The sequence below is a fragment of the Ranitomeya imitator genome, chromosome 3, assembly GCF_032444005.1.
Source record: "Ranitomeya imitator isolate aRanImi1 chromosome 3, aRanImi1.pri, whole genome shotgun sequence".
Lineage (NCBI taxonomy): Eukaryota > Metazoa > Chordata > Amphibia > Anura > Dendrobatidae > Ranitomeya > Ranitomeya imitator.
The window spans coordinates 32,980,962-32,995,100 of record NC_091284.1 but is presented as its reverse complement, the minus strand read 5'-3'; the positions used below and the strand labels follow the sequence as shown (position 1 = coordinate 32,995,100).

The following is a 14,139-nucleotide window of genomic DNA, read 5'->3' as shown; positions in this document are numbered from 1 at the left end:
ATTCATTTGAAAATACGATGTCAGATGAGGTGCCCAGTGCAGATTCCCCCTGGCTCACAGGCCCCATAGCGGCTGCGTGGCTTGCTGCCATTGGTGGTACCCCAGTACTGTGGGGTCATTACCTGCAAGGTATCATCAAGTATAGAAAATTCTCTCATGCTTGTCAATGGAGGCTGTGGCTCATAGCATTAGCTGATGCCTATAATGATGCAAGTTGTAAGTTTGATTCCACAGAGTGTAATCCAGGACAGTTTGGAGCTTTGTTATGATCCTTGTACAGTGATATCATTGTGTTTATTACCTCTGTTCTGTGACATCACTGTTATCAAATTATGTATATGCAGCGCCCCAGAGACCTGGTCATTGCAGTATGGCCCCAAGGCGAGTAGCGGTACGTCCGATGGCACTAAAGAGTTCTCCTGACCAGGTATCACCAGAACACATTACACTTCACACTCCGGCCACTAGGGGGAGCAAAAGGCTTTATTTTTTGGGCCACTCCTCACACTGGTAAAACTAGGGGCTGGGGAGGAAGTTAGTCAGAAGCTGACTGGGTTGGAACCAGGCAACATCCTGTGGCAGGGGGTGTTGCGGGGAGAAGACACAGGGGGGTCCCTGCCAGGCGTGGGAACCTGGCAGGTGCCTAGCGACAGAACAGAACGTTACGGAACCGCGCCTGCACACCCTGCGGCGGTATCCTAAGAAAGAGATAAGAAGGGAAGGATATTGTGGAACAGTGTAAATGAGATCAAAAACAAAGGAGAGCCAGTAAGAGTCGTGCCGAGAGAGGAAGGCAACATCTTACTGAGGCGCATAGTCGGTGGCCGGATCACCGTAGGAGTAACTGACTTCAGGCCTTACTTCAAATTCCGCTGGACAGTTGATTTTAGGTTGGCTGTCTACCTTTTACACCTATGAAGATATAGGGGGCAACATTGGGAGAGGGGAGTCTCTAGGGTCCCGGAAGACCTCCAAGCCTTCCCGTCAAACGGGTGGCGTCCTAGCCATACTTTATCTGGGGGACGTTAGAAACTAGCAACATCTGGAACCAAAGAACGAGAGAGCGAGAGAAAGCTGTAGAGAACGAACGAACGAGAACAGCAGTTGTGAGGACTATTCCGAATGCTCAGCAGGGTAGGACTACAACACACAGGCGCTATTGGTAGGCAACGATTTCCATCTGCGAGGGAAACTCTGGATGTGCCCATCGGACCGGCCGGTCTCTGATAGCCCGGTTGAACGTGCTCTGGATTGAGTATATTGAAGCCTTCAGTAAAGAGGTAAAGAGACTGCAACCCTGTGTTCTCGTTATTGCCTGCACCTCACACCATCACCATCCACCTTACTGGGAAGCCCTGGGGATATACTTCACCTGTGGGAAGGTATACCATCCAGCTGCCATTCCATCACCCCAGCGGATCCCACAGCAGCGTCGGTCACCCTGACCGAACACCACAGGTGGCGTCACGAACCCCTGACAGACTCCTATCACCTTCATTGGACGCCCCTTAGCAGGGTCACAACCGGGTCCAGCCACCGTGACAATTGCAGAACTGAAGAAGAAGGGACCGGTACCGAGTGACTTGTGGGCCTGTGTCTGGGGGCGCTCCATATATTGTCTCTGTACTGTGATATCACTGTGTTTATATTTGTAACTTGATATCACTGTGTGTATTATCCCTGTACTGTGACATCACTGTGTGTACTATCTCTGTACTGTGACATCACTGTGTGTATTATCCCTGTACTGTGACATCACTGTGTGTACTATCTCTGTACTGTGACATCACTGTGTGTATTATCTCTGTACTGTGACATCACTGTGTGTATTATCTCTGTACTGTGACATCACTGTGTGTACTATCTCTGTACTGTGAATTCACTCTTTTAATTTCCCCTTGCTGTATTGTGACATCACTGTGTTTATTTTCCCTGTACTGGGATCTAAATGGTAATGTTTCTCCCTGTGGAGAGTGACATGCCTGGCATGCCAGTATAAGGAGGCTTATAAGCCATGCCATGCTCCTCTGGGAAATTAAATATGCAAATTGCCACTTCAAAAAGGAAAGTATTTGAACTCTAATGCCACCTATTTGAAGTAGTAATTCGACCCTTTAACGAGTCTTGCCATATGACTAAAGGTACCATCACATTTAGCGACGCTGCAGCGATCTAGACAACAATGCCGATCGCTGCAGCGTCGCTGTGTGGTCGCTGGAGAGCTGCCACACAGACAGCTCTCCAGTGACCAACGATGCCGAAGTCCCCGGGTAACCAGGGTAAACATCGGGTTACTGAGCGCAGGGCCGCGCTTAGTAACCCGATGTTTACCCTGGTTACCAGTGTAAATGTAAAAAAAAACAAACACTACATACTTACATTCCGGTGTCTGTCCTCCGGCGTTCTGCTTCCCTGCACTGTGTAAGCGCCAGCCGTAAAGCAGAGCGGTGACGTCACCGCTGTGCTTTACGGCCGGCGCTCAGTCAGTGCAGGGAAGCAGAACGCCGGAGGACAGACACCGGAATGTAAGTATATAGTGTTTGTTTTTTTTTACATTTACACTGGTAACCAGGGTAAACATCGGGTTACTAAGCGCGGCCCTGCGCTTAGTAACCCGATGTTTACCCTGGTTACCAGTGAAGACATCGCTGAATCGGCGTCACACATGCCGATCCAGCGATGTCAGCGGGTGATCAGCGATGAAATAAAGTTCTGGACTTTCTGCTCCGACCAACGATGTCACAGCAGGATCCAGATCGCTGCTGCGTGTCAAACACAACGATATCGCTAGCCAGGACGCTGCAACGTCACGGATCGCTAGCGATATCATTGTTAAGTTGTTCAGTGTGAAGGTACCTTTAGGATAAAAGCCAAGCCAGAATCTCAATTTGCAGACACAAAGGGCAATAGCCTAAAACATTATTCTGCAAATTGAGATTCTGGTTAGGCTTCTATCCTAAGTCATTTGGAAAGGCTTGTTGAAGGGTCGATATTAACTTTAAGGATTGCTACTTCTCTAAAGAGGCAATTTGCATATTTTCCCTGTACTGTGACATCACTGTTTTTATTATCTCTGTACTGTGACATCACTGTGTGTATTATATCTATACTGTGACATCACTGTTTATTATTGCTGTACTGTGACATCACTGTTTATTATCTCTGTACTGTGACATCACTGTTTATTATTGCTGTACTGTGACATCACTGTGTGTATTATCCCTGTACTGTGACATCACTGTGTTTATTATCTCTGTACTGTGACATCACTGTGTATATTTTCCCTGTACTATGACATCACTGTGTGTATTATCCCTGTACTGTGACATCACTGTGTATATTTTCCCTGTACTATGACATCACTGTGTGTATTATCCCTGTACTGTGACATCACTGTTTATTATCCCTGTACTGTGACATCACTGTTTATTATCCCTGTACTGTGACATCACTATGTTTATTATCTCTATACTGTGACATCACTGTTTATTATCCCTGTACTGTAACATCACTGTGTACATTATCCCTGTACTGTGACATCACTGTGTGTATTATCCCTGTACTGTGACATCACTGTTTATTATCCCTGTACTGAGACATCACTGTGTGTATTATCTCTGTCCTGTGACATCACCTTATCTATTATCTCTGTCCTGTGACATCACTGTGTGTATTATCCATGTACTGTGACATCACTGTGTGTATTATCTCTGTCCTGTGACATCACTGTGTGTATTATCCCTGTACTGTGACATCACTGTGTGTATTATCCCTGTACTGTGACATCACTGTGTGTATTATCCCTGTACTGTGACATCACTGTGTGTATTATCCCTGTACTGTGACATCACTGTGTGTATTATCCCTGTAGTGTGACATCACTGTGTGTATTATCCCTGTACTGTGACATCACTGTGTGCATTATCCCTGTAGTGTGACATCACTGTGTGTATTATCCCTGTACTGTGACATCACTGTGTGTATTATCTCTGTCCTGTGACATCACCTTATCTATTAGCTCTGTCCTGTGACATCACTGTGTTTATTATCCCTGTACTGTGACATCACTGTGTTTATTATCCCTGTACTGTGACCTCACTGTGTGTATTATCCCTGTACTGTGACATCACTGTGTGTATTATCCCTGTACTGTGACATCACTGTTTATTATCTCTGTCCTGTGACATCACCTTATCTATTAGCTCTGTCCTGTGACATCACTGTGTGTATTATCCCTGTACTGTGACATCACTGTGTTTATTATCCCTGTACTGTGACATCACTGTGTTTATTATCCCTGTACTGTGACCTCACTGTGTGTATTATCCCTGTACTGTGACATCACTGTGTGTATTATCCCTGTACTGTAACATCACTGTGTTTATTATCTCTGTCCTGTGACATCACTGTGTGTATTATCTCTGTACTGTGACATCACTGTGTTTATTATCTCTGTCCTATGACATCCCCTTATCTATTATCTCTGCACTGTGACATCACTGTGTGTATTATCTCTGTACTGTGACATCACTGTCGTCATTAGGGAAATTTTGACTGAAAATCATTGGGGAACATTCTGCTTTATAATTTTGGGAACTTTGGCTTTAGACACTAGTGGGCTTTGCACCTGAGACTAGGAGGGGTCTTTGTCTGGCAGGACGGCCTTGTAATGTCTTTATGGGGGGGATACACTGTTCTGTGACTGTTGGGCCCTCACCTCAGCTAGTCTAGGGTCAGCAGCAGCTGACTTCTCAAGAGTAAATGAATTTTCCGCTTTGTGCAAATTCTTTTTTTCTTCTTTTAATTCACTTACTAATATCTGGGCATCATAAATCACTTGCACGCTTCAGGAACCTTCTGATTGGTGTATTATCTTACCTTACCTTCTAGGGACGGCGGGCAACCTAACGTGCTGAGATGGGGTTGCTAGACTGCCCACACAACAGATGCCCTCCGAGAACCAATCGCTCCCAAAATATCCCCGAGCCAATGATCAGGTTGCAATGTGGACAGGCTGGAGAGGGTTAGGTTTACACACACTGCCCTGGGATTCCGTCTGTGAAAGACACTTGGGATCCTCGGATTAATAGGGTCCTCGGAAATCTCCAGACAAAATGGTCATCAAGGTATTTGTCGCCACCGTAGCTGGATCAACTGCGGTAAGTGTCATCACCATTGTTGTTATATATACACATAAATACCGTATATATTTTTTAACGTGCAGGTTTAGTTTAAAAAGTTGTAGCTATACACAATATATACCACAAAACGTCAAAAAAATAAAAAAAGAGATTGTAGTAAAAATATAAAAATACATAGTAACAAGTACAATATATCCCAGATAAGATAGATATAAAAACTGTAAAAGATACATAAATAAGGAAAAACAATAAATATACAAAACTATATAAAGATTATGGTAAAAAAAGGCAAAAATAGATATAAAAAAAACTACAATAAATATGCAAAATGGTATAAAAAAATATAGTAAAAAAAATACAAAAAGTTGCAATCAATATACCAAACCATATGTCATTAAAAATTCAAAAAGATATACAATAAGTACACAAAATTTTAAAAACGATAAAGTAAAAAAAAAAAACAACAAAATATATAAAAGATATATTGAATTTTTTTTTTTAGAAAAAAAATATAGATAAGAAACCTGTGTCAAAACAATCATAAAATAATAATATTAACAGAAAATAAATGAACTGAGAAAGCATAAAAGCAAAAAAAGAAAATTAAAAATTGACAAGCAGATAGGGAGATTTTTTTTTTTCTTGCTATATTAATCTAAATGATTTTATTTTCCCCTTTTCTTTTCTTTTTTTCAAGAGCAAAAGTAAAAAGAGGAAGAATTACCTAAAGCAAAAAAATAATATTCATTCTAGAAAAATACATATTTATTTAATTATTGGAAATTAGCACTTTTGATTATGTCAAGATCTGTTTAACACAATTTGTTTTTAATTGATTTTTAAATATTTAACTAAAAAAAAATATATATATAAAAAGTTTACACCACTCCAGTGTAAAGAAAGAAATAAGGAAATGTATAGTGTTTTATGGGTTTTTATATACCAAATAATAAAAACACTCAAAATGCCAAAAACCCATGTAATGATAACTACTGTGCATTGCAGAAACTTGGCCTTCTTGTCACTTGAGTTTGCAGATCGAGTTGCTCTTGTGTGTAATTTAATCCATGGGGGATCATGTTCGCCCCGTGTGCTGGATGATGGGATAATGTGTCTCTATATACAATGGATCGGGTGTACTTTTTTTTTAAATGAATGGAATATTCACTGTATAATGTGTAGAAAACCCTGGAGTTGTAAATGAAAAAAGCGAGAGAACAGGGGAGAGGTAGAGCAGGGGGCTTCTTGGGGGAAGGGCCGCTGTTTCCGTATATATCCCTGCTTGACAGCTGATCTCTGATGAATTTGAGCCTAGTATGTTTCAACTACTCAAAGACAGTTCTCGTGGAGCTGACGGAGATATTGAAGGAATGCTTGGAACCTTCCAGACACCTTGTGATAAAGAAAAAATAATAAAATAAATTAATGTAAAACTTTTCTTCTATATATCTTTTTAGATAAAAAAAAATACAGATCCTAGAAAATTACCCCCCACTGTCCGCCATCCTAGTAATGATGCCCCCCTAAAACAATTAATGCTCCATGAAAACCCCTCAAACAAGCAATGACCTCTTAAAGCAAATAATGCCCCTTTTAGAAAATTTTAACACCCCCTTATAAAAGCTCCCTGAGTACCCCCTCGAAAAATAATAATTCCCCCCAAAAATAAAATTAATATTTATCTTATCGAAGTGAAGGAGTCCTCAAACAGAGCGGACAACGGGCACAGACGGTATAATGCGGCGACATGATTGTGCTGCCTGTGGCACACAGGGCGGAGAGCGACAGAGCAGGCGCAGAGCTTCCTGCACCGGCGGACTCTGACAGAATAGAGCCCCTGTGTAAGAATAATGTATGGGGCCTTGCAAGTCCAATAGCTCATAAATAGGCACAATTCCACATGTTTTGGAGAAGGAAATGGGGCCCACTTAGCTCTTGAGCCACTGGTTGCACCAATGACATGTTCGCCCCTGGCTCCCTGCTCTACCACTATATCCAACTGTATGGGCGCCATGTTGACGCTGACACAGATAAACGTTACGCTCCCCCAGACATTGCGTACAAACCCAGGGACATGGCCACTGCCCGGAAACTTCAACATTAAACACACCACTACTATTTTTTTTCTTTTTTAAATTATGCGCCCAGGGAAACTGCCCCCGTGGCGCTGCAGCATGCTGTGACGATGTACTGTTGTCATATCCACCAAAAAAGGACAAACAGGAGTTAAAAGGGGTTTCCTTTTTTGCAAATGTTTGGCCCCGATATGATGGGATGGCACAGCCAGAAGAGATAGCGGTAAGTGCATGCACTGACTCCAGCGCCACTTTATCGATGTAATGTACTATAACAATACATAGTAACATAGTAACATAGTAACATAGTAACATAGTTATTAAGGTTGAAGGAAGACTATAAGTCCATCTAGATCAACCCATAGCCTAACCTAACATGCCCTAACATGTTGATCCAGAAGAAGGCAAAAAAAAACCCATGTGGCAAAGAGTAAGCACCACATTGGGGAAAAAAATTCCTTCCCGACGCCACATACGGCAATCAGACTAGTTCCCTGGATCAACGCCCTATCAAGGAATCTAGTGTATATACCCTGTAACATTATACTTTTCCAGAAAGGCATCCAGTCCCCTCTTAAATTTTAGTAACGAATCACTCATTACAACATCATACGGCAGAGAGTTCCATAGTCTCACTGCTCTTACAGTAAAGAATCCGCGTCTGTAATTATGCTTAAACCGTTTTTGCTCCAGACGCAGAGGATGCCCCCTTGACCCGGTTTCAGGTCTATGATTAAAAAGATCATCAGAAAGGTCTTTGTACTGTCCCCTCATATATTTATACATTAACATAAGATCACCCCTTAGCCTTCGTTGTTCCAAACTAAATAGCCCCAAGTGTAATAACCTATCTTGGTATTGCAGACCACCCCCCCCCCCCCCCCAGTCCTCTAATAACCTTGGTCGCTCTTCTCTGCACCCGCTCCAGTTCAGCTATGTCTTTCTTATACACCGGAGACGAGAACTGTACACAGTATTCTAAGTGTGGTCGAACTAGTGACTTGTATAGAGGTAAAATTATGTTCTCCTCATGAGCATCTATGCCTCTTTTAATGCATCCCATTATTTTATTTGCCTTTGTAGCAGCTGCCTGACACTGGCCACTGAATATGAGTTTGTCATCCACCCATACACCCAGGTCTTTTTCATTGACGGTTTTGCCCAGAGTTTTAGAATTAAGCACATAATTATACATCTTATTACTTCTACCCAAGTGCATGACCTTACATTTATCCCCATTAAAGCTCATTTGCCATTTATCAGCCCAAGCTTCTAGTTTACATAAATCATCCTGTAATATAAAATTGTCCTCCTCTGTATTGATTACCCTGCAGAGTTTAGTGTCATCTGCAAATATTGAAATTCTACTCTGAATGCCCCCTACAAGGTCATTAATAAATATGTTAAAAAGAAGAGGGCCCAATACTGACCCCTGTGGTACCCCACTGCTAACCACGACTGTTGATGGCGAACCTTTTAGAGACCAAGCGCCAACACGACAAATTAACCCGAATAGAGTTATTAGTCTAGAAAAAAGCAACTCATACAGAGAGTAGGCGGGGGCAGTAGAGAGCAGGCGGGGGCAGTAGATAGCAGACGGGGCAACAGAGAGCAGGCAGGGGCAACAAACTGCAGCCACAGACAGAAGACTGCAGCTATAAAGGAATATTAAAAGAACCTGAAGACCTACCTCTTCCGACAAGCCTACAACCTGCAGTAACCACCGATCGACCAAACCGCTGCATGACCATCTCTACCCTCACCTACTGTATCCTCACCCATCCCTTGTAGATTGTGAGCCTTCACGGGCAGGGTCCTCTCTCCTCCTGTACCAGTTATGACTTGTATTGTTTAAGATTATTGTACTTGTTTTTATTATGTATACCCCTCCTCACATGGAATAAATGGCGCTATAGCAATAAATAATAATAATACGGTAATAATATTCTTCTCCCCATCCTGGTATTTGTTCGACATCCTGGTATATTTTCCCCCATCCTGACATATGCCCCCATCCTTGAATATGCTCTTACATCCTGGTACATGCACCCCATCCTTGCATATACCCACCTTCCAAGTATATGTCCCCCATCCCTTTATATACAGTGGGGCAAAAAAGTATTTAGTCAGTCAGCAATAGTGCAAGTTCCACCACTTAAAAAGATGATAGGCGTCTGTAATTTACATCATAGGTAGACCTCAACTATGGGAGACAAACTGAGAAAAAAAAATCCAGAAAATCACATTGTCTGTTTTTTTATAATTTTATTTGCATATTATGGTGGAAAATAAGTATTTGGTCAGAAACAAAATTTCATCTCAATACTTTGTAATATATCCTTTGTTGGCAATGACAGAGGTCAAACGTTTTCTGTAAGTCTTCACAAGGTTGCCACACACTGTTGTTGGTATGTTGGCCCATTCCTCCATGCAGATCTCCTCTAGAGCAGTGATGTTTTTGGCTTTTCGCTTGGCAACACGGACTTTCAACTTCCTCCAAAGGTTTTCTATAGGGTTGAGATCTGGAGACTGGCTAGGCCACTCCAGGACCTTGAAATGCTTCTTACGAAGCCACTCCTTCGTTGCCCTGGCGGTGTGCTTTGGATCATTGTCATGTTGAAAGACCCAGCCACGTTTCATCTTCAATGCCCTTGCTGATGGAAGGAGGTTTGCACTCAAAATCCCACGATACATGGCCCCATTCATTCTTTCATGTACCCGGATCAGTCGTCCTGGCCCCTTTGCAGAGAAACAGCCCCAAAGCATGATGTTTCCACCACCATGCTTTACAGTAGGTATGGTGTTTGATGGATGCAACTCAGTATTCTTTTTCCTCCAAACACGACAAGTTGTGTTTCTACCAAACAGTTCCAGTTTGGTTTCATCAGACCATAGGACATTCTCCCAAAACTCCTCTGGATCATCCAAATGCTCTCTAGCAAACTTCAGACGGGCCCGGACATGTACTGGCTTAAGCAGTGGGACATGTCTGGCACTGCAGGATCTGAGTCCATGGTGGAGTAGTGTGTTACTTATGGTAGGCCTTGTTACATTGGTCCCAGCTCTCTGCAGTTCATTCACTAGGTCCCCCCGCGTGGTTCTGGGATTTTTGCTCACCGTTCTTGTGATCATTCTGACCCCACGGGGTGGGATTTTGCGTGGAGCCCCAGATCGAGGGAGATTATCAGTGGTCTTGTATGTCTTCCATTTTCTAATTATTGCTCCCACTGTTGATTTCTTCACTCCAAGCTGGTTGGCTATTGCAGATTCAGTCTTCCCAGCCTGGTGCAGGGCTACAATTTTGTTTCTGGTGTCCTTTGACAGCTCTTTGGTCTTCACCATAGTGGAGTTTGGAGTCAGACTGTTTGAGGGTGTGCACAGGTGTCTTTTTATACTGATAACAAGTTTAAACAGGTGCCATTACTACAGGTAATGAGTGGAGGAAAGAGGAGACTCTTAAAGAAGAAGTTACAGGTCTGTGAGAGCCAGAAATCTTGATTGTTTGTTTCTGACCAAATACTTATTTTCCACCATAATATGCAAAAAAAATTATAAAAAAACAGACAATGTGATTTTCTGGATTTTTTTTTCTCAGTTTGTCTCCCATAGTTGAGGTCTACCTATGATGTAAATTACAGACGCCTCTCATCTTTTTAAGGGGTGGAACTTGCACTATTGCTGACTGACTAAATACTTTTTTGCCCCACTGTATCTTCCATCCTTGTATATACTTCCCATCCTGATATATGCCCCCAATCTTTGTATATATCCTCCATCCTGGTGTATGCCCTCCATCGTGGTATATGCCTCCCCATCCTTGTATATGCCCCCCATCCTGGTATATATCCCCTATCCGGCTATTTATGTGCCCCCATCCTGGTATATATCCTCTATCCTTGTATATGTTGTATATGCTCCCTATCCTGGTATATGCCCCCATCCTGCTATATTTCCTCCATCCTTGTATATATCCTCCATCCTGGTATATATGTGCCCCCCATCCTTGTATATAACCCCATCCTTGTATGTGCCCCCCATTCTAGTATATATCCCCCATCTTTGTATGCTCCCCCATTCTTGTATGTGCCCCTCATCCTCATCCTGAGTATATCCCCCATCCTTGTATATGCCCCCATCCTTGTATATCCCCATCCTTGTATATGCCCCCATCCTTGTATATGCTCCTCATCCTGAATATATCCCCCATCATTGTTTGTGCCCCTCATCCTTGTATATGCCCCTCATACTGGTATACAGTACAGACAAAAAGTTTGGACACACCTTCTCATTTAAAGATTTTTCTGTATTTTCATGACTATGGAAATTGTACATTCACACTGAAGGCATCAAAACTATGAATTAACACATGTGGAATTATATACTTAACAAAAAAGTGTGAAACAATTAAAAATATGTCTTATATTCTAGGTTCTTCAAAGTAGCCACCTTTTGCTTTGATGACTGCTTTGCACACTCTTGGCATTCTCTTGATGCGCTTCAAGAGGTAGTCACCGGGAATGATCTTCTAACAATCTTGAAGGAGTTCCCAGAGATGCTTAGCACTTGTTGGCCCTTTTGCCTTCACTCTTCGGTCCAGCTCACCCCAAACCATCTCTTGGGTTCAGGTCTGGTGACTGTGGAGGCCAGGTCATCTGACGTACCACCCCATCACTCTCCTTCTTGGTCAAATAGCCCTTACACAGCCTGGAGGTGTGTTTGGGGTCATTGTCCTGTTGGAAAATAAATAATGGTCCAACTAAACACAAACCGGATGGAATAGCATGCCACTGCAAGATGCTGTGGTAGCCATGCTGGTTCAGTATGCCTTAAATTTTTAATAAATCCCCAACAGTGTCACCAGCAAAGCACCCCCACACCATCACACCTCCTCCTCCATGCTTCACGGTGGGAACCAGGCATGTAGACTCCATCCATTCACCTTTTCTGCGTCGCACAAAGACACGGTGGTTGGAACCAAAGATCTCAAATTTAGACTCATCAGACCAAAGCACAGATTTCCACTGGTCTAATGTCCATTCCTTGTGTTCTTTAGCCCAAACAAGTCTCTTCTGCTTGTTGCCTGTCCTTAGCAGTGGTTTCCTAGCAGCTATTTTACCATGAAGGCCTGCTGCACAAAGTCTCCTCTTAACAGTTGTTGTAGAGATGTGTCTGCTGCTAGAACTCTGTGTGGCATTGACCTGGTCTCTAATCTGAGCTGCTGTTAACCTGCGATTTCTGAGACTGGTGACTCGGATAAACTTATCCTCAGAAGCAGAGGTGACTCCTGGTCTTCCTTTCCTGGGGCGGTCCTCATGTGAGCCAGTGTCTTTGTAGCGCTTGATGGTTTTTGCAACTGCACTTGGGGACACTTTCAAAATTTCCCAATTTTTCGGACTGACTGACTTTCATTTCTTAAAGTAATGATAGCTACTCGTTTTTCTTTACTTAGCTGCTTTTTTCTTGCCATAATACAAATTCTAACAGTCTATTCAGTAGGACTATCAGCTGTGTATCCACCAGACTTCTGCACAACACAACTGATGGTCCCAACCCCATTTATAAGGCAAGAAATCCCACTTATTAAACCTGACAGGGCACACCTGTGAAGTTAAAACCATTCCCGGTGACTACCTCTTGAAGCTCATCAAGAGAATACCAAGACTGTGCAAAGCAGTCATCAAAGCAAAAGGTGGCTACTTTGAAGAACCTAGAATATAAGACATAATTTCAGTTGTTTCACACTTTTTTGTTAAGTATATAATTCCACATGTGTTAATTCATAGTTTTGATGCCTTCAGTGTGAATTTACAATTTCCATAGTCATGAAAATACAGAAAAATCTTTAAATGAGAAGGTGTGTCCAAACTTTTGGTCTGTACTGTATGTCCTGCTGCCTGCGCTGCTGTTGCTCAATACATAGGAAAAAAACAATAAAAAAACAATAAACGCTCCTACTCACCTTTCCCCAGCTCCCCTGTAGTGTTGTCGTCTTCTGAATCCGGCAGCTGACTTCAGCGTCCAAGCGACGGGTGGCGTCAGACATCACTACCATGCACCCAGTCATGTGCACGCCGACGTCAGCTGCTGACCTATGATTGGCCGGCAGTATATATTGCGGCATACGGACCCAGCAAGTTTGTGAACTGCAATACGCTCCAGCGCCATTTTATTGGACACACTGTGTCTGTGAATTCATATACACAGTGTCTTCAATAAAATAGCGCCATAGTGCGGTGTGCGCATCCTCCAGCGTCACACTGTGCAGGCGCTGAACGCTTCGGACTGAAGGACACATCTCCGGTTATAGTATAGATGCCTATGTAGTTGCATATTTTGCCATTGCACTTTTTTTTTTTTTGGTAGGACAGCCAACCCCTCTTGGCTACCATTGGCTGCACTCAGCTTTTATTTGGAGGCCAAACTGCCCACTGACTCGGCAAGTGAAGCTAAAGGATGCATGGACAAGCCATTTGCTTTAGTGGCCCTCAGTACAGGTCCCCACAAATAATATTACTCATTTTGCACCAATATTTAGTTATCTTTCCCTTTCATATACATAGATCTCCAGGGAATCTTGGGCCAAATAGGTCACAAGATAATGTAAACCCCGCCCAAAGTGGGAGCTCTGGGGCCGGCTGGGGCGTTTCTAGGTTGTGACACTCCCACAAGGAGCTAAGTAGGGCTTGAATGTACCCAAAAATGGTTACCCTAGTAAACATATGAATCAGCCATCCATCTAATGTGTATGTGGGTTGGGGGAGTCCCAAATCTCCCCCCCCCCCAAAAAAAAAAAAAAAAAAAGATTGGCTGCTGAATTTTAAGATGTCCAATCTTTTGTTTTGCTGCCATTGGTGTCAGGAGTGGCCAGCAAAGTATGCATTTATATGTATCAGAAGGAGAAGCTGCTGGGACATTGTGGCAGC

At 42.9% G+C, this 14,139-nt stretch overlaps 1 protein-coding gene across 1 annotated transcript in view; it reads left to right on the top strand.

The window, feature by feature from the left end:
- Positions 1 to 4,895: 4,895 nt before the first annotated feature.
- SH3BGR (SH3 domain binding glutamate rich protein) overlaps positions 4,896 to 14,139 on the top strand; it is a 51,851-nt gene continuing 42,607 nt past the window's right edge. Inside the window, exon 1 of the mRNA XM_069760728.1 lies at positions 4,896 to 5,159. Coding sequence (XP_069616829.1) covers positions 5,115 to 5,159 — 45 coding nt within the window. The 5' untranslated portion in view covers positions 4,896 to 5,114. The remainder of the gene's footprint in view (positions 5,160 to 14,139) is intronic.